General features: G+C 34.5%; 1 protein-coding gene across 2 annotated transcripts in view; it reads right to left on the bottom strand.

Annotated features, from left to right (window-relative positions):
* LOC141461438 (uncharacterized) overlaps positions 1 to 22899 on the bottom strand; it is a 603016-nt gene that overhangs the window by 8159 nt on the left and 571958 nt on the right. For both annotated transcript variants that reach the window (XR_012462853.1, XM_074142577.1), the window contains exons 12-19: positions 6929 to 7038; positions 4921 to 5076; positions 4733 to 4807; positions 4555 to 4647; positions 4365 to 4464; positions 2188 to 2256; positions 2013 to 2107; positions 539 to 631 (exon numbers count right to left, since the gene is read on the bottom strand). Coding sequence is in view for 1 of the 2 variants with exons in the window: in XM_074142577.1 (XP_073998678.1) it covers positions 539 to 631; positions 2013 to 2107; positions 2188 to 2256; positions 4365 to 4464; positions 4555 to 4647; positions 4733 to 4807; positions 4921 to 5076; positions 6929 to 7038 (791 nt within the window). In the remaining variant the exon portion in view is untranslated. The remainder of the gene's footprint in view (positions 1 to 538; positions 632 to 2012; positions 2108 to 2187; positions 2257 to 4364; positions 4465 to 4554; positions 4648 to 4732; positions 4808 to 4920; positions 5077 to 6928; positions 7039 to 22899) is intronic.

Below are 22899 nucleotides of genomic sequence, written 5' to 3'. Positions count from 1 at the left end.
TAATAGTACATCAGCCAGAAACATCTTGGCATTTTTATACCTTTAAAGCTCTCTTAGTTTACCTAGTAGCTAGAGCTCAGCGTTCAACTCGATAGCGGGACTGTTTAAGTAATCTAAGTAATAATAATAATGAATAATCGTGATAATAACAATTATAATCATAATAATAATAATTAATCACCATCTTTATTTCACAATATCGTCTTAGTGTACATATTATTATATCTTAATGTTAATTAAGTTCGCTAGCTTTCTAGAGTGAGTGTTGTGTATGTTTATAATCATTATCACTTTCTAATTGATCTTTTGATTTTCTTTCCAATTTTTAGCCCCGAGTTATCACAAACAGAGTTATGTAAAAATATGCACGATGAAGTTAGGCCGTGCTATGTATAAGGTGATGAATGAAAAAATTGAATTTCATATAAATTTTTAAATATTTTAGATTAAATAATACTGAAGGCCAATTGAGAACGTTTGCAGATTTGTAATAGACCAATAAAATATAAATCATTTACAACGGATAGTAAGCACTCACAGCTATATATTGCCATCCTTTGTTAACTCGTACTAGCATGGCTTCTTCATCTTTTATGTATGCCAATGTCCCTACTGGACTCACCACGGACATCTAAAACACATTAAAAATTGGCAAATGGAATAATTTTTTTGAGGGAAAAAGAACATTTTATGTTAACATACATGTTGTGTATTTAAAAAGAGAAGAAAAAACAAGTTTCATTTTATCTTTTCATTGTGATTGTTATATTTTTAGTTCTGTCAAAAAAAAAATCTAAAAACAAGGTTTCCTAGAGATTTTAATCCATTTGGTTAAAATATAAGAATAATTATAAACAAGCCTCCTGAAATTCAGTAATTTAAAAACTTGTTTTAGTCGCCCAGAACATTTTATAAAGAAAGAAGTAACAACATTAGTACAGTCAATACCAGTTATACTACTGAGTACCAAGGGGGCGTGGTAGGTCATCCATTGATCAAGCTCCGAGCATATTTGATCATAATGCTTATGATTTTTTTTTTTGTTTACGTTAAAGGCGTCCACATCTGTATTTAATTTAGGCTTTTGCCGGTCGATTTTTCAGTGCAATGCCAGAGAGAAGTTAAAGACAACACTGGACTGTAAAGATCCATAGAAAGAAAGAAATTTCAGGGCATCAAGCATGGATTGGGAAATAATAATAGTAACCAACGTCTAAGATAATTGGAGCTTTTTCATCATGACAACTTACGGAGATGTTTCCTCGTTACAAATGCTACCCATCACTGGATAGTGAGTGGTATGAGACGTCGGGGAAGAAAAACAAAGGCTTGAAACTAACCCGGAAAGGTTTTGGGCACTAACCATTGAGTCAAACTTTTTCCATATTTAATTATTCGACTGCAGACTGAGGGGCCGAGCCTTGCGCTATCTAAAGCTGCAATGGATCAACTCCACTGTTCTAATGTGACTGTGAATGTGATTGCAGCGAAGAGAGCTAGAGTTCGCACACTATACCTAAATACTTACTTGCATACATCATCTCTGCAGTCCCTAAGCATGTGTTTAGTGTAGGAGCTCTCAATATAGCACTGACAGCAAGTGATTTCCATACCAACCAAGAAATGTCCAACAGTAAAACGTAAATCAACCTGTTTCATTGTGCGACCAACTTCTAACTCTATAGAACCCCCATAAGAACCAGTTACTAAACTAATTACTTCTTTAAAGATAAAAGGCCAATGTGAATATCCCTGCTTAATAGGACTAACAATGACTTACTACTCGGAGACCTTGAAAGCACACGATGCACTCAGAGTAAATGTAACTTAGGTTTAGCATAGTCTCTGGCGAACCCTAAGCTCATCATTACATAGTTTATTCACATTATCACATTCTATTCTTTACAAATTGATGACACTTGAGAGAACATTATTAAAAGTCAAAAGTTTGTGAATAAAATAAATTTTATTAAATCAATTAAAATTAAATAAATATACGTAATGAAACCTACTTCAGACATAGATGCTAAGGTATCAAATGTTACTGCACCAGGAACGATTATAGTACTCTCTGTCGGTGGTGGAGCAGCATTATTTGTGTTTCGACCTAGATTTAAATTTTTACCATACTTTAATAATTTTATGACGGTCTATTAGTACCATTTATCTATCGAATAAATCACTTACCGTCTGTCCCTTTTTTTAATGCTTGCAATTCATTTAGTGCTCTAAGCTCTTCTAAACTGCTTCTTTGGTCTAAAAGTTGAAACACAATTAAAATTAATAAATTAACATAAACTATAAAGCTACGGTCACGCATCACAGGTTAACAGAGGGTAACTCATGACAATGATGAGTAAATAGGTTCCATTCAGCAGCATCGATTTATACTAAATTTGGCTCACCAATTCCTTAGAACAAAAGTAAAAATTCTGCGACACTCACCACTCTTAACGGAAGTTGCCTGGATAATTTTTGAAAGGGAGCAAAAGTTGAGATTTTTGAAATATTCATATTGAATATTCATTAAAAACAAAAATAACAGAAAAAAAGTTTAAAAAAAATAATAATTTAGTTATAAAAATACTGCTAATTAATGTTATATTAGTAAATAATATTGGACTTAAAAGGCATTGACTTAGTTGTGTCAAATTGAATGTTGTCTGAGAAGTTATAGAAGCTTTAACGTTAATGAGGCTTAACACTATTCTGTGGGATATAAGATGATTGTCACGCCTGTAGAATATATATTATAGCAATATATATATAATATATGTACGTATTTAAACCAATCTTCATGCTAAAGTTTAAATAGATAGATAGCAACGAACGAATAAAGAGAAGTTATTAGACAAGCAAGAATGCATTTTTTTTTAATATAAATAATTACGCATCTACGCCTTTATTTACAAATGTACAATAAGTATACAATAAAAAAAATGCAAAAAAGAACAAAATAACGCTAAAAACATGTGAAGAAGATATCTAATGATATGGTGTTGGAATTAATTTAAATGATCCCGGGACCTGTTATGTTGCAAGAAATTAATATTTAGAGACTCGAGACCGTGAATAGTATTAATGCATGTTTTTCGAATTTATATATTAATTATTATTATTTTATTTTTTTGCGAGTAGATTATATACAGGTACTGAGCTGTGTCCATTAAGATTACTCTTAATGATTGGACAGGTGTAGGTATAGGATGGAGACTTGTTAGGGCCACTGGGGCAAATGTCATGTTTTCAAAGTATAATTATGTTCAAATAAAATAGGATCTCAAAAAAGTTGTTGAAGTTATTTCGCCGAGATGAATAAATCTCTAGAAGATAAATAGTTATCTAAAATCTGGTAATGATAATCATAATAATGCCTTCCCCGGTTATTATAGTGCATTGCATTATTATGCACTGCAATTACTATAAGTAGATAGGTAGTACTGTCCGGGCAATGAGATAATAGATGGGCAACTAGTGGTGAATGTTTGGCATAACAATGCCGGACAGTTATAGACTGCTAATGCTAAATATGTTGAGAAGTTTATTTAATGAGCATCAATCAACGGTATTCCAAAGCACTCATTGATTTCTACCATCTACTAGGTGATCGCATATAGTTTGCCTTATCTGTATAATACAAAGAGCCTAATGGGCAGTTTCTTTTTTAATGCGATTCGCGTAGCAGTGTTTTACCTGTCCAAAATTAAGCGATTTCATACTTAAATGTCAGAACAAAATAAATTGTAATCTTGGCATGCAAAGTTAACACCTAATCAGCTATTTACCATTGGGTTCCCATTGCATCCATCATTTTTCATACATCACACTAAACTAGGATAGAAAAGTTGTGTGAGTTTCAGATCAGATTTAGCCCCCGTATTATTGCCAAGCAGTAAATAAGGTGACTGATTATTAACTTGGCCTAACAATAATTGGTTTAAAGAAACTGAAGAGTTTTTGTTCCAACCAGAAGGCTAATCAGAAGCTTAATATAAAACCGCCTGAATAACTTGAGATTTACTCTATTTTCTACTCACAAAGTGAAATGTAGTTACTGGTGAGGTGTTGTCTAGTAAATTAGCCGATCTGAATCAGGTCAAACAAGCTGGTTTTGTTATCGTTCGGCCAATGACATTTTCTTTCATTAATTCCAGTTAGAAAACAATGCCAGTAGCAAAACATTAAGTCCACATCCGACGAAATAACCAGAAGACTAGTAAAATATTTCTTTTTAGACAAGTCACGAACTTATCAAGACACAGCGTATTTGTTGCATGACTACAGGATTAAGAATTTATTAAAAATGAATAGATTGAAAACTCGATTTAATTATGATGTAATGTAATACGAGCGTACAAACTTACTATTTCGTCCAGAAGGAGTAAGCAACGTTTCACCGTAAACATGTTTTTCAGAACCAGCTGGAAGACCAGGTTCACCTTTTGGCCCAGGAATAGACAATCCCTTTAGAATAAATAAATAATAACTTAAGAAAGAAGTTCTTTTTTAACATTATTTTAGAAAGTACTTCAGAATTGAAGGACACGAACTTACTGGAGGTCCGGCAGGTCCTGGCGGTCCAGGAGGCCCAGGTACTGGTACATACTGAACGGCGTCTTTACCTGGCTCTCCCTTATCTCCTTTCACCTAAAACAATATAAAGTCATGTCTACCTTTGAAGTATTACTGTAATAATAAAGGAATAGTAAGAGCAATGTACGAAGCAACTTACCACAATTGTGTCTTCAATTGATGCGATCAAATCTGATTCACCCTTTTTCCCCCTAATTGAAAAACTGTCTTTAAACTGAAAAGAAAACAATCGTTAAATAAATAATTCTTCTAATTGACCTAAATTCAGCTGAATCCTGGCAGGATTCGTGACGTTATGTTATTGTTAATAACATTATTTTTAACAACCTGGGATGTAGGAAGTCCAGGTGGTCCTGGAGGACCAGGTTTTCCTCTTCTTCCCCTTTTACCACGATCTCCTTTCTCACCGCCTGCAGGACCTCGCTCTCCTTTCGCTCCAGTCGGTCCAGTCATTCCTCTTTCTCCTTTCGGCCCAGGCCTTCCCTATGTTCAAAATACTGTTTTAATTGAAGAAACGTAAGAAGTAAACGTAACTTACGCCAAATATCTTACTAATAATTAAGAACTAATCGTTACTGTTAATCTTTAAAGTTAAATTTTTTAACTAATATCAGCTGGCTTTGCACAAACAAACTTTTGGAACTCACACTAATTTCTAAAGTAAATCGTAGCGCTGTTTTCATGCAACAAATAGATTTTTAAAAGACAAATTTTTGTATAATCCTTCGGCATATGTTTGGGTTTTTGAAAGTAGATCGCGATTGGTGGCGGAGATAAATTAAGAAGCTTTACTTTTTTTAAAAATTACGCATCATGAAAAATGTTAGACTGTGAAGTAAGACATTCAAGTAGAACAAATAAACGATGTGGAAATACGAAAACGGAATGGAAAGCCTTTAAATTGTCGGTGTGTATGTCCAAGATTAAGTTGGATCGATGGAATTTAAGAAGGTTTACAACTTCTTAGTTTACTTATTAAGTATCTCCTGAGAAGTCGGAACTGGAGAGTGGTTATGGTAAGGGGATGGTTCTCTTCCGCAACTAGCGAAAGTTTCTCGAGCAGGCAAAGATCTCTTAGTTGGACGAAGAAGCAGAAATTCAGTTGTTTAATCATCCTGATAATCATTTTACTAACTTATCAACACTTTAGGTGGACAAGTGGATATAAATGACGGGAATAATGCGTAAAGCTGCCAATCTTAAAAAATATTTCGTATTTATCTTTTAACAACCAAAGAAAAACTTCAATTATATTTAACTGATGGTTTGGCTAAGTGGTAAATAATAAATGGCCACTGCTACTTTGAACTAAACTATCTACACTAAGTTCAGCAAGAATTTGTTTACATATACGATATGTATATTTTTTAAATAAACACTTCCATTGAAAAAAACACTGGGAAAATTTCTACTAAAACTTAAACCAGGACTTTTATCAATTAGAGGCTGCGTTTTCTTTTATGAATGCAAAGAAAGTTTTCGTAGCAATGGCGAGGTGAAAGCGAGGCAGGTCCTTTCTTGAGGTAGTTATTTCAGCCTCTCTTGCATAAAAAGTGAGAGATTAAAATGAGAGGCCAAATGAAATTGAAATTTTTTCAAAAGCAGTCATTGTGAAATAAGTTATAGATTTCGTAAAATTGTACGAGATGAAATTTGAAATTTTCAAACTCTATATTCCCCCATTTCATGTTTTCAGGCAGAAATTATTTGAATTATTCCTTAACGGATTATGAAATCTGGCAAATTTGCGTCAAAATCATATTGCAAAAAACAAAACACATTTGTGGGCAATGGAAGAGTTAATTGTGAACTGCATCGTGGGTAATTTAAGAAGCCTCTGAATGTGGAAAGAGAAAAAGAAATCAAAAGTATAAATTCTCTTGAGAAAATATATTAATTGAAGCTAAAGAAAAAGTAGAAATTGAATAATGGCTTCATCTCAACTCCATCTTTAGCAATATTCCAGGTTTAGGAGAAGAGAACATTCTTTCTATTCCTGGCACTCAAAGAGGACTGACGTTTAGAACTGCAAATATTTCCTACCTCCACGTTCCAGTCGAACCTGAAAAGAGTAAATTCTAGAACTTTGTTAAAAGAATCTGTCAAGTTAGTATCAACATCGCAGGTCTGATTTTATAACAGAATACTTTCGAGAAAGTTTTGCTAATATTAAATTAATAACTTAATCTTGATTAATTAAAATGATTCATTTGTAATGCTTAAAAACACTTTACTTTTGTTGTCTAAAGTCTTCTTTAGAAAATCAAAAACTTAGAAGAACAATAGAAATGCTAAACTGCTTGCTTTTGACTAGGTTATATGTGTGTGAACTCACCTGAACTCCTTGAGGTCCTGGGTAACCAGTAGCACCAGGTTGTCCTTCATCGCCTTTCTCTCCCTTCGGACCTTCCTCTCCCTTTTCACCTTTCGCTCCTTGTCCGGCTACTGTTCATATAAAATTGATATTTATTTTTATACAACAGTAGTCACTATATTACGACGCGTGTGTCGTCTAAAACAATAACTGCTGCTAATGTTTTTCTCATATGCAAAATGACTTTAATTATTTAGATCTTGGAAGCCCAGGTTTATGAATTTGAAAGGGCTAATTAGTTAGGTAACATTACCACAACACCATCTTTCACAGAATTCTGTTTTATTTTTAATCTAACTTATATGTAATAAAATTGATGGAATAGACAGGCCAGGCCTAGGTTCGAGAACCTCACAACTATGTTACATTGCCAGGTCTTGCTTTGGATTTCATTTAAATTAACGGTTAAGTATGTTAGAAAAGAAAAAGTATGTTGTCGACACTCTTAAACAGTTTTTTAGACTAAAACCCGCCTGAAAAATTAGACTCAACTAGTTATCTAATAGACAAAATTATATCTATCAGATAATGTGAACTAATTTATGCGTTTCGAGTAAAAATTTAAGCTTGACAGAGTGTAATCACTAGAAATCACCCTGCAATCTGGGATCTTTCGTGAATTTCAGACAATAGAATGAATTTTGATTATTAATAATATTTACACACTTTTTACACGCATCTTTTAAATATTCTAAATATTCTAGATGTTAAGTTTCTAAATAAGTTTATTTTTCTAAGATTGCTGATTACTGCTGGGATCCAAAAGTAAATAAAATGATTGGTTCGCTCGATCCGCAAATAAGGCAGGACTTCAAATAAAATAAAGTTGTTTTTCTGTGGAAAACTGGCAGAACCTATTGTAGTACAAGTTTAGCAAACTACCCAATAACATTGGCTCAGTCAACATTTTTCAAGTGGGAGATTATCGGTAGGTTGTGTTAAAGTAGGTGAATGTTCTTCGTTATCGGGAACATGCACGAATCTCGTATCTAATCCTTGGATTTATTCTTGAACAGTGTTGTAAAAAAGTTTAAATTAGGAGACAAAAATAACACTGCAATTTCGGCACCAATCACAAAGAGTAAAACAAAATATCGGTCCAAAAATGATGGTAATGCCATACATACTCATCACGAGCTCCACAAAGTGCAATGAAATGCGTCTGTCACTTATTATAATAGCTCTAATAAATTATAATATGTATCTAGGAGATATCTTCTGCTCATTGGAAAGAGAAGGTTTCTTGGACAAGTCAGAGGATTGGAAGCGGCGAAGCAAATGTGTAAGAAAGACACCAAGCACTGAAGATGGATCATACAGTTAATCATGTTCTTTATGAGAAGCTATATCGTTTAAGCTGAGTGTGATTCTTCTTTTCATTGCGATAATCGCAATGTACAGACATCAGTTTAGAGACTTCTTGGAAAATGCTATGCAATTTAATAAAACATTCTTATATCGAGCTATTCCCAACAATATTGCCTGCAATTATGCAAGAATTAACAGCGCAATAAACCTGTCAAAGGAAAAAAATCTCCTAATATTTGCAGCAACAAGGTGACGTCAGTCACCGCCATTGCCGCATTAGAACAGTTAGCCGGGTGAGCAAAATACAGAAATTGTAGTGCAGAATTATAAACATAATAGAAAAATGTTGATTTAGTAAAAGAATGAAATAAAATATAGCCACGAAATTCGATACTCCTACCATGCGCCCAAGTCCCAACATTTATTTGCTTTATAATTAATTAATATTATGTGTAACGTACATGACGAGAGTTGAAACGTGAACGCAAAATTAATTAATTTGTACATGAAAAGAAAACATAAAACAATTTTCTGGAAATAGGGGCGGCCAAAGTTGCATGAATTGTTTTTGTCCTTTCAACTCACTTTTTCCTCAATTAATTTCTGTTATTAATTTAGTTTTCTGCTTATTTTTTAACTTTATAAATGTATACATCTACATAAGTCTAAAGTTGAACTTTATTTTCTTTCTAGACCAATTGGGATCATGTAATTCTTAGAATGTGGTTAAAGATAAGTAAGCATTTCTTTCGAAATGATTGGAAGTATTTTTTTTAAAAAAAGATACCTTTCTTAAGATATGTTTAAATTCAGTAATTCAACTGAATTATAATAATTATTACTATAATTAGAGAGACTATGATAGACAAGAGGTATGAGAGAAACCCGCAAAGCATAGCAATCGATGTATTGTGGTACGATGCAGAACTTGGACGTTGAACTATTCTTATTGGTTGATACAGAAATTTATAGTGAATAAGTAAGTATTTTCATGATGTCTAATTTGATAATTGAACGTAAAGTCCACTTGGAAAAATAGGCATTATAGGCCTCAACCTCAGATCTACTAGGTAAGGGCTACGGTTCTATCATATAGTCCTTTTATGACATGTCACCTTTCGTCAACATGCCAGAGAACTCAAATCAGGCTGTATCGTCGGCAGTACGCTCTGATTAATCAACCCTAACCAGGGAGACAACAACGACCCTTTATAGTTCTAGTAGGAGAAACCTCTCCTTTTTACAAGAGCCAAGGTTATTCTCCACTTGTGTTTGCTATTATCTCTGCTCGTCTCTGAGTATTAGTGATCTTATACCGCAAACTAGCGATAGTATGCAATCTGACAAGGGATTAAAAGACGTTCCCCGTTTTCCTATCACTAACTGAACAGGGGTTGCGCCCATTTACAGCAGATCCTTCTGTACTGCCTACTGATGATACTGACCCATTGCGCTTTACAAGATGGTATGGATACTCTCGGGTTTAGTACGCGTTGCCTTTTGCCTTGACTGACGAGGCTAGACTGGAATACTTGAATGATGTATGTTGGTTCTAACTTCTAAACTACACCTCCAATTAAAAAGCTCTAGAAGGGGTTCTGTCCTTTGGATCGGCTGCCAGGTTCCTTACCACCGTACAATTGCATATCCCAGCTCAGTGCTCAGTCGCCTGAACTTTCATATCGGCCGGAAATTACGTAGCAAGTATCCCACACTAGAAAACCATCTGCACTGTCTTTCCTACCTCTCTCCGTGACACCATCAAAGTTACATAATACAGCGAGAAACTTGAGTATGACTTACTTCCGTCAACTACATTAAAACGTGGGAATTACCATTTATTTCATACTTTGGCCTACTTTCAAATAATCGGTGATCATGTTACAAATGCTGCGTGTTCATTCTTGTAAACATTTATTTTGTAATATCCAGATTCCATGATACTTCTTATTAAAGCGATGCAGAGATTATTGGATAAATTTTTCACTAGAGGGCACACAGCTTCAAGAAAGATTGACATCTTAATCTAAAATCAATAATTTATTAAAAATTAAGTAGTTGATGTTTTTAAGAACCGAAGGTTGCATAGAAGTTCCCAGGGTAAGTACGAGTACAAAACAAACAATTTATTTAGTGAATAATCAGATAATACGGATAAAAAAGATAATGTTATACCCCGTTGGCTAAAACAGATCTATAGTGCTTAATGTGAAAATTTATAGCAAAATACGACTGCTATTAGCGTCCGTTCTCGACAACCTAATTTGATAGTTGGATGTAAAGCCCGACTGAATAAAAGGTTTTAATGTAATTTAACGTTTACATCTCTACAAAGAGAACGTAATGAAACTTCTCAGTGTTTCTTATCTTTCCAGTCCACTCAACATTAGCATACCTTCTTAAAGAGAAATGTAAGCGAGGATCATTAATCACGACCAGCTAATATTTTATCACCAGCCTTCGAACTTAATATAAATATATCCTGGACCGCACATTAGACGATTAAAGAGAAAGTATGAGGGACTCAAACCATGTTCTCTACGCATTAAGATACCAAAATTTTGTTTCACAAGAGAAATTTTTAAAAGATTTTTAATTACAACAAAAAATAGTAGAGTAAAGAAATGCTTATCTTTTTAGACCAGCGTTTCCCAACAAGTGGTACGCGAAAAATAATCAAAAATGGCGGACATAAAAAAATTAAATCATAAAAATATAGAAACGTTTTTTTCCTATAATACATAAGAATTATTTTAATTAATAATATTATACAGTAAAGTTGTTAATAAGTGCAGTAATAAGGTTAGTCTGTCTCAAGATATACGAGAAAATATAATAGTACATTTAACAGGATTAAAATTGTCTTTCATGTAGTATTTTCGAAAATCTGAAAAGAAAAATGAAAATAGGATTTCAAACCCCTTCTATAAAGAAAATTTAGGAAAAGCTACATCATTATCCACAAAAGAAAAAGAAAATTTAATAGAATTATCATGTGACAGAACTTAAATGACAACTATATAAAAATCTGCTTAAAGAGACTGTAATAAGTAAGCCCTATCCAAGCAACATTAAATTTAATTGGTACTTACAGATAGATGAATACTTAAAAGAAATTAATTTAGAAGATTTGGGCACAAATATAGTAATCCTAAAGAAGAACTTTGTAAATTAATTAATAATTTTAAAGTGAAAAATATGTAGGTACGCGATTTTTAATTATTTAAAAAAAGTTTTAAAACCAAGATCTTACACTTAACAAAGTTTATAAAGTGAACATGAACTTGAACTGCTATGTTACAGATACATTGTATCTATACAAATAAAGATAATAATAGTAAAATAACACACTCGGAATAACAAATTTCATGAAATACAATCATTTTTACGAAGTGGTACAATTTATCATGATGTACTACCAAGTGGTACGCGAGCCAAAAAAAGTTGGGAAACGCTATTTTAGGCGGATTTAACATCCAACTACCGGAGAAATGTCGTAAACGGAGGCGACTAGCAAACTTACTTTATTCTAAATTTCTTTTTATAAATCATTAATTAAAATCCAAGGCCCAAACCGGGAATCGAACTCAATACAAATTAGCCTTGCGGGCCTCACCTCTAACCACTCGACTAACGTGGCGTTTACATAATTACTTTATTGTAAGGATTAATAGCATATATTACGCTACCCTCTTTAATTAAAACAAAGAAGAAGATGAAATGCACCGACTTTAATACCCGCTGGATGCCATTCTAAATTTTTGCGAATATAGGAAAAAAATATATAATACAGGTTTGTAAAACCTGGTAAAAAAAAAAAATTACAAGAAAAACGGAGCATGTAAAAGTAACAGAGAATGCTTTTAATTAATTGAGACAGAATTAGAACATTTAATAAACGCTATGTCAGCAACTCGTTGCCAGCTCATATGTGATTCGATCCTCTCTGCTTCTCCTTTCATGATATATTTTTTTTAATTAGGTCGTCCATTAAACGTTTTTTTTCTTCTTCTTCTTTGGTTACGGCCTCGACTATTGATTCTTGCAGCCACATTATCCCTTCATTTTTTTTTCAACAATGTTGATGAATTTCAGTTACTTCTTACAACTCTTCTCTTCTCCAATAAAATCTGTTAACTGGATGTACCCCTTTCTGACAAAGTTTTTTGCACTTTTTGAGATTTATTAAAAATTGGATCCGATTTTCTTTAAAACTCCTGTAAAATTTTTCAGGGAACGATTCTCTTAATGCAATTCTAGGATAGAGATGAAGATTAGCAACGTTAAAAGTGTTATTGGATGCTATGAATGTCACATGTATTCATAGAGATTTAATATTTAAGCAATTTCCAAATTTAAAGTAAACTGCTGTAAGTGCCTTCTTACAAAATAAATTTTGTACTTTTTCACGATTTTTTTCGTAGAAAAGCCCAGTTTAAAGAAAATATCATTATTGCAGTAATAGAAAATCGAGTGACTTGGCGCTAGTTAGGAGTAATTCCATCGTATATAGTTATCTCAATCATGTCCATATGTTTTGCCAATTAATTTCCCAAAATATTTTTCTCTGCAGTCCCTTACATAAAATTTTTGTCCCATTATAATTGAACTGAGACTTTTCCCCCCTGAAGATATTGTCAATTTTTAATTTAAGTTTTTCATTTGTGGAGTTCTTTTTTAAGTTGGTTTGTCAGGTGATTAAGTTGTTGTTTATGAGATGGGTATTTTGTACGTTGCCAGAGAGATCTTGTTCGTCGTTTGTTAGTTATGAGTGTGCGTAAATAGAGGGGTAAGTTGTAAGGTATGCAAGCAGGTTGTTTAGCAGTGCAGTTAGTCGTCGCTTGCCAGATACTCTGTTGAATGGTGGCAGTGAAGTGATCAACGGTATTGTCTAATTCTTGGGGTCTTTTGAGAGATACTTTGAGGTCATTTTTCTTCTCAAGTAAGTATCTGAAGAAGTCCCAGTCTATAGGTCCATTTATTAGCGTTGGCTTTGGTGGTCTAAGTTTGTGGTGGATGTCTATTGTGAGGAAGACTGGACTATGATCAGAGGAGAGTTCATTTAAGGTGAATGAATGAGTATGAAATGACGAGATGTTAGAGCAGATGAAAAAGTCAAGCAAGTCAGGGAGTTTATTGGGAGCAGTCGGCCAGTAAGTTGGTTGTGAAGGTGCTATGTAAGAGAAGCTAGTTAGAGAGAGTGCATTGTAGAGTAGGCGTCCTCTTGGGTTTGCCACCCGACTACCCCCAGCGAGGATGCTTCGCGTTGTAGTCCCCACCGCTTATGAACCGGGGGCCCAGAGACTGGAAGAAGGATAGAAATTGGTTTTGAAGGATTGTGTGATTAGGTGGACAGTACACTGAAGCAATGTTGTAGTGGAAGGTTTCACTTTGGAGAGAGATCACAGTAGTTTGTGGCAGTTGATTTTATTAACGATCAGCTCGATATTTAGCCGCAGTATTATTTTGAGTTATAAATAGAATTAAACTTGATGCGAAATGAGTGTCTCGCTATTTCATTAATTTTGTAAAAGCACTTTTTTAGGCGCGAGAAGATACTGTTTATTAATAATATCAGTAATCAACTATCAAAATTGTAATGAAGGCTGTCACATCCCGCGGCAGAGAAGACAGAGCAAATTTTGGAAACTCAACATTAAACAGCTGAGACAAGAGAAAGTGCCCTGCTGGTGACAAATGAAGCTTTTTAAAAATGGACATCTTAAAGTTGATGAAATCAAATCTCAAGAATCATGTAATTAATCAAATAAAGAAATAAAAAAAATGTTTTAAAATTGAACTTAAAAAAGACATGCTATGCATGATACATTATTAAAACATATAAAATTATATGTTCACCCGAGATTTCCTCTCCATCGCTATTCTTCATTTATTTCGTTTCCCATCATGTATGAAGAAGGGAGAAAGGCTTTTACTTTCACAAGAAATTGATGAACTGAGAGCAAAAACATCATCACTTTAATTTAAGCCTTCTTGGGTGATTGATGATTGACTGAAATTTATTTCCACTTAGGTACAGCCACTCTTACTATATAAACTGAATATTATATTAACTTTGCTTTATAACATAAAATATTTGTAACGATTTTTCTAAATAATAGATTATATTTTTATTTTCATTACTTATTAATTAATATTACTTAAATTAATTTTAAACTAGTGAATAACATCCACTTCTGACAGAACCACATAAACCCAAATTTAAATCGTACCTTTTTTTCCTTCCCTTAGGTCATATTTTTTGAGTTCTCTAAATAACTTCAACAACGGAGTCTCCGGTTGCCGTTATTCTTATTCGCAGAAGACAACTAGCAAAATAAAATTAATAAATAAATACGTTTAGACTCATGAAGTTAATATTTCGCGCTTTCCAACATTTCCTCAGGCGTCTAATCAGGTCGGGGAAAACGACAAGTGTCGAGCGAGACAATAACAGAGAACGGGGATCATGCTATTGATTTCCCCCTTCCTATTTCCTCTAGGAGAAACTTTTCCAGCCTATGAGCAATTATCTCCGAGGCTTTGTTACATTGGTTGATAGCTGCGGTCAAACATAATGTTCAATCAAGCATCAAAGCGGACCAGTCTTTAAGTCATATCTTACCTCAAAGGCGTCGTATAGGGGATAAGCTTATCCTTAAAGGATCCCAAATTAAAAAAGTCTTTAATTTTAAATAGCATTCTTAATGAAGATCGTCTTACTGGCAGCGAATTGGATTCACAATACAGTGACAGCCTGAACAGACGGCGCCAGTGAATCTGCGAGTATTAATGATCTAAGTTGTGTTGCGCTCTAATTAAAATTGTGAAAGTTATTTAGATAACATACTACTTTGTTCCGATTTAGAAATAGATTGCTATTAAGAGTCATTTCCCTCTTTTCCTTCTTCCCCGTACTTCCAGGATATAAGGTGCTCAGTAACAAAGACGCTCCATAATCTTGAAAGAAGGTTCTATTTTACACTAAAGTACACTTTCTCGAAGTCTTGATCTTGACGACTAAGAGAAAAAGACGGTTTTTACGAACAGACTATCGTTTACTACTGAAGTAGAGACAGTGGACAACAAACAAATAATCCTAAGAAGCACTATAGTTCACCAAATTTCCCAGTTGGGTCTTTAAGTTGTCTAGAGATGTTGCGAACTCCACAGAAGATATTTCGTGTCAAATTCTTCGACCTTCTTTGGATCAGACCTTTTTATCCCTATTGTGATTCAGTTTTAAGTATTCAATCCTTACAGCATGGACTAGAGAATGTAGTATATATTTAGAAATATAATGATAAATACATAATTTTCTTTCTTTTAAAAAAAGAGATCATTCTGCTTTCATTTTAAAAAGCGTCCTGAATTTTGAATACGCTTTGACAAATTATATTTAGGTGTGTGTGAGAAGATAGCAATAGAAATGAATTTAAAATTTTAGAACGAGTAACAAAATCCTACTTTTTCGGAGAATTATAAGGATTTTCTACCTGCTGAATTTTGCAATTCCTTCTCTACGTAAATCTGAGTAATAGATCAAAACAAGGAAATCAACGATAATTCGTTACTTTACAATTAATTTGTATTTTATCGTTTTCTTTTAATTTTTCTTTTACAATTTTGACCATACCAAGTAGAAGAAAAAAAGATTTTGTACGAGAAAGGTAGGTCAAGTGAATTTCTTAGGTTCGATACTAATGGCGGATTTCTGAATAGAATAGTATGCGGTAGTGATTGTGGTAAGAGAAAGGAAGGAGAAGAGTTTATTGGAAAAGAGGAACTAGTGGAGAAACGGAGAGCATTTGAGAGAAGTTCGATTTGTTAGGGATACAAGTTGGGCTTACTTCTTCTTCTAGCGATGCCCTAAAGTGTCTAGATAGCGGAGGAGGAAAAGGAAACCACTGGGAAACCTGTTTAAATTTTCCAATTGGGTTTTGCCCTGTGGCTGCAGGGGTTGGCGCTGCTGGGCTAAGCATAACAGTAACAGTAAAGCAGGAGTGGGACAGGTGAACGCTCGTCTCCACCGGCAGGCATGGCTGGCCAGATATAGTTCAGGTTTTACTTCTTATAAATTGTTAAAGAGGTGGTGGCTCTCTCCGTACTGAAACTGCGCTCCACAGTTCCAACGTCGTACGACCTTATATAATTGAATATTTAAATTATGTTACTTTGACGAGAAAAGGCTTTCTATTTCTATTTTAAATATACTTATTGCTTTCTTTATTTTTTAATCGCTTACATTAACTCTCTGTTGCACATTTCTCGTTGTAAGATTAAATTTTTATAAAGAAAATATTGTCATTACGCTTTTATTTAAAGTGAAAGTGTTCAGAATTAGTAAAGAAAACAGCGACATCTATAATTTTTAAAAACTTGACTATTTTTTATAAATTTAGACGCACAAACATCAATGAGTGTAAAGCTCTTAGTCAGGTGGCGTATATTTAATCTGTACATAAATAAAAGAAATGAACAAGATTACTTGGATCAGAATTATGGGAGAGGATGCAGTATCATCTGCAAAGTAGTAAATACTTGTACTTAGATGAAGCGGCAGGTCAGCCTCCAGTGTTGGCCTTCAATTCAGTGCAAATGCACTTTACAATAAATACTAATTATATTTCGATTTTATCCGTAGTAGAACGCGTGTTGATTGTTACATAAATCCTCTACCCAAATCTCCTCATGTCAACCTTGCCTTGTACGCTGATGACGGGGCCTTATACAAGTCATCTTGGAGAATGGACACCATCATCAACAGACTTACTCTTGCAATAGACAGACTTATAAAATTCTGCACCAAATGGAAAATTAAAATTAACCACGACAAGACAAACGCTATACTCTTCACCAAACGCAGACCCACTCTTAACCGACAAATCAGACCTAATAACACACTCATTCCGTGGTCTACCGACGTGAAGTACTTAGGGCTAACTTTACACAACAAACTGACTTTCACTACGCACGTTCAGGACAAAGTAAACGCAGGCAAACTGGACTAGTCAGACTATTATCTCCTCTTCTCTCAAGTGACTCCAAAATGACTGTGACCAACAAACTCCTCCTCTACAAAGTAGTCATTAGGCCGTTGTTGCTCTACGGCTGCTCCGCCTGGAGCCTGACTTGTAGTAGCAACATCAAGCAACTTCAGATAACCCAGAACCAAATTTCTCAGACTCGCAATAGACTCTCCTCGATGCACTAGAATTGACTCACTCCACGAGACTACGTCCATTACTCCCGTACACTCCTTTATCCAAAATCGTCTGCTCAAACTCCTTTCCATCCTAGACTGCCATCCCAATCCACTATGCCGCGACATAGCCTCCTACGTTCCTTCTACAACATACAGACACAGAAGACTAAAACATATCCTACACTAACTTTCTACACTAGCTGCAGGTTTTTCCTCCTTTTTCCCTGCATTCCAATCCTCCTCACCTAACTTTTCTCTTACTTCACTTAGTTAAGAAGGTTGAAATGTTTTTATACATTTGTACTTCTTTATTTATTTTATGTATTGTATATATTTATTGTAATAAATATTTATTCTTCTATGCGTGTTGATTGTATCTCTGACCAGTTACGGACATTCATCCATAATCATACTAATTTTCTTTTTATTTATTTATCAGGAAACAGGCACAACAGGCTCTAACCAGGCACAACAGGCTCTAACCAGGCACAACAGGCTCTAACCAGGCACAACAGGCACAACAGGCTCTAACCAGGCACAACAGGCTCTAACGGTTTAACTATTTGATTGGGCGAAATTGCAGGAGATGAGGCCCGACTACTGTGCCCCCCCCCTTAATGACACACTACCCCTAAAACTATTATCATTACTATTAATTGTTAATGATTATTACTAAGCATATATTAGCCGATTATTAAGTATATATGAGCCGGTTATTGCACAACTCGATTAACTAAATACAACAAAAAGTGGAAATGAAGTACATTGTTTTTCCGCCCATACTATAATTTTACTATTATCATTCAGCACCGGCTAGTGAATTTTAGTTGAATCATTTGCAACGATTTACATTAGTGAAAGGAGTTAATCAAACTAGGCCACTGACAAGAATTAATTATTATTCAATAGCAAAAATTGTTTTGTCATTTAATGGTGTTAATCTTTATTATTAGGAAACTTTATTATAAATATAAAACGCTGTGACTGAACCAAGTGCTTTGAATTAATCTAATTTTTGAAGTGAACGGCTCATGTATAAACCTAGCCCTCTAACAAATACTACTGGGAAATTCTCAAAAGTGCAACTTTTAAAGTTTCTCTCTACATCCAACCTCTAACATTGTTCAACTGTTTAGGAAAAGGGTACTGAATTTAGAGTGAATTCCATTTTTCAACTTTACTTAAAGTACGAAAGAAAATGCTATACCACATTTAACCCTAATTTGAGCTCATCATATCTTCAATTTATGTTATTTTCACATTTCCTTTACTATGAAAAAAGACAACCTTCGGAAAATGTTTAGTCTTTTATTTTTCCTGTTTTAATATTATTTGAACTGATAGAACCGCGGACAATAATTTTTTTACTTACAAACATTTTCAAACAATCTTACTGCATTATACAATCGGAGTCATTCACTATTTAATAAAATTATTATGAAACAATGTGCTTTCTTTTGATGGTTCTGCAATGAAACGTTAATTGTCTGTGAAATGGTATATTCATTTAAAGTAATGTTGTAAGCATTAAAATGGGACAATGTTGGTGTCTAATTGGCAAATAGGTGTTCCAGGTACAGTTGCTGTGTTTCATTTGTGCTTGTACTACAGACAGTGCGTTAACTTATTCATAGATTGTCGTTGCTTCTAATCCACAATCTTACTGTCACTCTTAGCGGGCATTCCACCCTATTAACGCACTGCTAAATCTTATTTAGTCCAGTAGCTCTACTTCTAGCCTCAACTAATGTCCCTATAGATCGAATTGTGACTCGAATTTATTGCTCTTTGAATAACTTATGAAAGTAGAACATAATTTTGCTTTAATTAAATTAATATCATTTATAGATCATTCACGGCCCAATTCCAATAACAGCAATTGGCTGCATCGATAACGCACTGTTTATTGTACCTTCCTTTTCCAATTAAATTATAAAAATCCTCAGGACGTTCAACTTCTCATTTTGAGTATTCCAGACATTATCAAGATTTCTTGTAAGGAACAAAATCTTATGTTCAAAGAACAAATAAAAAAATCTTCTATTCAATTACTGAAAGAGGTTTGCTTAGAGTCTAAAAAGTTATTTCAAACATTGGGCCATGTACTTAGCAAACTTCTATACGATGGAAATGTTAGACCCAGCCAACAAAAGAGGCTGCGGCTGTATTCACTGTAAGTCATCAGCCTTTTGCTCAGTATGATAAGAGCTAGTGAATGTCCCTTGTGTAATGTGCTTTAAAGGCCGATAAAAAGAGATGAGTATCTCACATAAGGACGAAAGTCTACCTTAAGAGACGTTTACCAAAGCCTAAATTTCAGATTGTTGTACATTTTAATGAAATTAGCCCATCAAAGAAGTGCTTACCTTTTCTGTGTAATGTACGGCGGCCATTTACTATACATACATGAAGAAATAAGCTTTTTTGCGATGAATTTTTGTGGGGAGCTATTTTTATTATTTATTTAAAAGTTTATGTATGTTAACTAATTACAGTAGTAAATATGGGAGAGGATGATTATTCAAAACGATCATCATTACTATTATTTCGTTTAAGAGAGTAATAAAAGAAATAGGCCTGAAGATAGAATGAATTAGCCCTAAGTCTTGCGCAAGTCCAAGAAATTTATTCAGATTAAGAAGCTCCACGGTAGTCGGGCGGTTAGAGGCGAGATCCTGCAAAGCCTAACATGTACTGGGTACTCGGTTCGAACCCCGGTCTAGATCTTGAGTTTCACTTATTGGTAAAAATAAATTTCACATAATGTACGTTTGTTAATCGCCTCGGTTCACGTCACCTAATTTTTGTAGTTGGACGTAAAACCAGTATGAGAAAAAATATATCACTTTAGTCGAGAACTGTTGCATCTTTTTCTGTGAACTAGGGGCAAGAACAACTTTAGAGCTGTCAAACGTTAAAATATTATAGTTCAAAACTTGGTATAGTGCATTCAGAACTTATGACTCAGAAAAATTTTGGACACTAGATTTGGAACTACCGGGTTTAAAAGTCAACATGAACACTTTGATGCTTTGATAGAATAAACCTATCAAATAAGAGTAGTCAAAAACCAAAAAAGGATGTCGATGATTTTGTGAAAATGTTAAAAAAACTGGAAATGCCATCTAGCATGAACTCTTTAATGAATTCAAAATAGATTGAGATCCCAGCAAGATTATCAATCTGAACTTGAGGTATGGAAATCAAGATATTACTCTTGTGTAGGTTAATACTTGCAGATTTAGACTCAAAAATATGTCGCAAAATCAGGTGTGAATAAAATTTCAAAGCCTCAAAGCACAGCAAAGATGTTGGTACTTCTCTGTAATACTACGAGTATAACTACATCAAACAGTACAATCTTATGAATTTAAATCCCATGTTTAGTTGAATCTAACGATATTTATTTATTTATTTATTTATTTATTTATTGTTATAGTGGTCTTGTTTGCACATTAACCATTACTTTATATGAGGGCTGGAAAAAACCAACATATTGGCATGAACAATTACAGTTGGCTTCCAGCGCCTCAATTTACCAATATGTTGGTGGAAAAAAACCAGCCCTATCTTTTCCAATATTCAATTTGAGGAATAGCGCAGCCTCTTTCCCTTCTTTCTTCGTCATGCCAGCCACTCTTCTACTACATTCTGCGTCGTGGCTTCCATGAGATAAGGATATCTTGAGCGCTGCGTACTGACATTCCTTCCTAGAACAACACAATGGTCTCTGAATGTGACTTCGTTATTTGATGTGAGCTTAGAGTGGTGTAATTAGTAGTGTAGTTATGATAGTACTTGTTTGAGTAATTAAGAACTAAAATCGCAACTATGGAGTTTAGCTGCATCCTATATTTTTATTTTATTCTCTCTAATGAATTTGTAAATAATTCGTAGCGCATCAGGATTCATTATAGCTAAAATACTTTTAGCGCTACAGGGAAATCGTACATGTGTTGCCAATTCCTTTAGGAACTTGTCTCTATTTTTATTATATCTGCTGCATCTGAAGAGGAGGTGATCGATGTCCCCATCCTCCCCGCTATCGCAATCACATTTGGGACTATCTAATAACTTAATTTTATGCAGATGCGGATTTGTGAGATTATGGTTGAACCTCAGTCGCATTATTGTTGTGTAAAATTGCCTTTCCCCCTCCAGTACTTCTACAAACCATGGCTTGTTGGGAATCCTAGGCTGTAAATCAGCGTAATATTTACCCTTAATTTCTTTTTCCAGATCGTAGAGCTTTTGCCATGCGTCATAACAACGCTTTCTTAAAGCACCTTCGAAATCCGCTAAATTGAGCACTGGAGTATGTTCCCCTAATAAGATCGCTCTTTTTGCTAGCACGTCGACTTTCTCGTTATCAACTATCCCAGCATGCCCTTTCAGCCAAACCAGATGCAACCTACCCATTGCATTAATCAAATGACTTATAATTTCTATAATTATGGGATCAAAAACATCGCCCGGACGTTTTATTTTTTGGAGTGCACTTTTAGAATCACTAAGAATGACTATTATGTCATTACTTTGTATTTGTTCCGCCAGGATTACCGCATTCCAAATCGCTACGATTTCTGCGGTAAATATTGAGGCATTATTAGGGAGCTTGTATAGGCGAAAACTTCCCGTTTGCGGGTCAAGCACAGCACAACCTACTCCCTGCTCCGATTTTGATCCGTCCGTAAATAGTAAATAAGGGTTGATTATGATTTCCCTCATGCGCGCTATAAAAGCTAGGTATGTTAAATCCCCCCATTCTTCTTTCACCTTATCATATAAATCTAAATGGACGTACGGAGATTCTTTACAAGATACTTCATAGTGAAGAGATCTGCGAGGAGACGCGTGCAACACCTCTAGGCCAGAGTATAATTTCTCCGTTACTCTAAACATTTCACACATTAATGGCGTTTTCTTTTTTAACCAAAACCTGTGTGAGCGAACCACTTCTGAGAGCTCTGAGACTCTCATCAAGGAAACTTCCTTAAACTTAATTAGCCTTTTGCTTAAGAACTTTCCCAACAATAATTCTCGACGTATCTGTAGAGGCATAATTTTAGCCTCCACCAGGAGAACATTTGTGGGAGTTGATCTCATAGCTCCCAGACAAATGCGTATTGCTTTGTACTGGACCTTGTCCAGCCCAGATAGTGAAGTTTGGCAGGCATCTCCGTAAATACCGCAACCATAATCTATTTTAGATAAAATTAAATTTCGGTAAAGCAGAAGGGCTATTTTTGGGTCGGTACCATATGTGACATGTGCAACATATCTAAGCACATTCAATGCTTTTTCACAACTTTGGATTATTCTCTTAATGTGAGGTCTCCAAGTTAATTTGTGGTCTACATAAAGTCCTAAGACCTTAACTATTGGCGATTGCGAAACTTTAAACGGCCCTAGCTGTATA

This window comes from Rhodnius prolixus, unplaced genomic scaffold, assembly GCF_049639745.1.
Source record: "Rhodnius prolixus isolate KJV_2025 unplaced genomic scaffold, Rpr scaffold_1, whole genome shotgun sequence".
Taxonomy (NCBI): Eukaryota; Metazoa; Arthropoda; class Insecta; order Hemiptera; family Reduviidae; genus Rhodnius; species Rhodnius prolixus.
The sequence above is the reverse complement of the archived record's forward strand: the minus strand, read 5'-3'. Positions and strand labels throughout refer to the sequence as shown.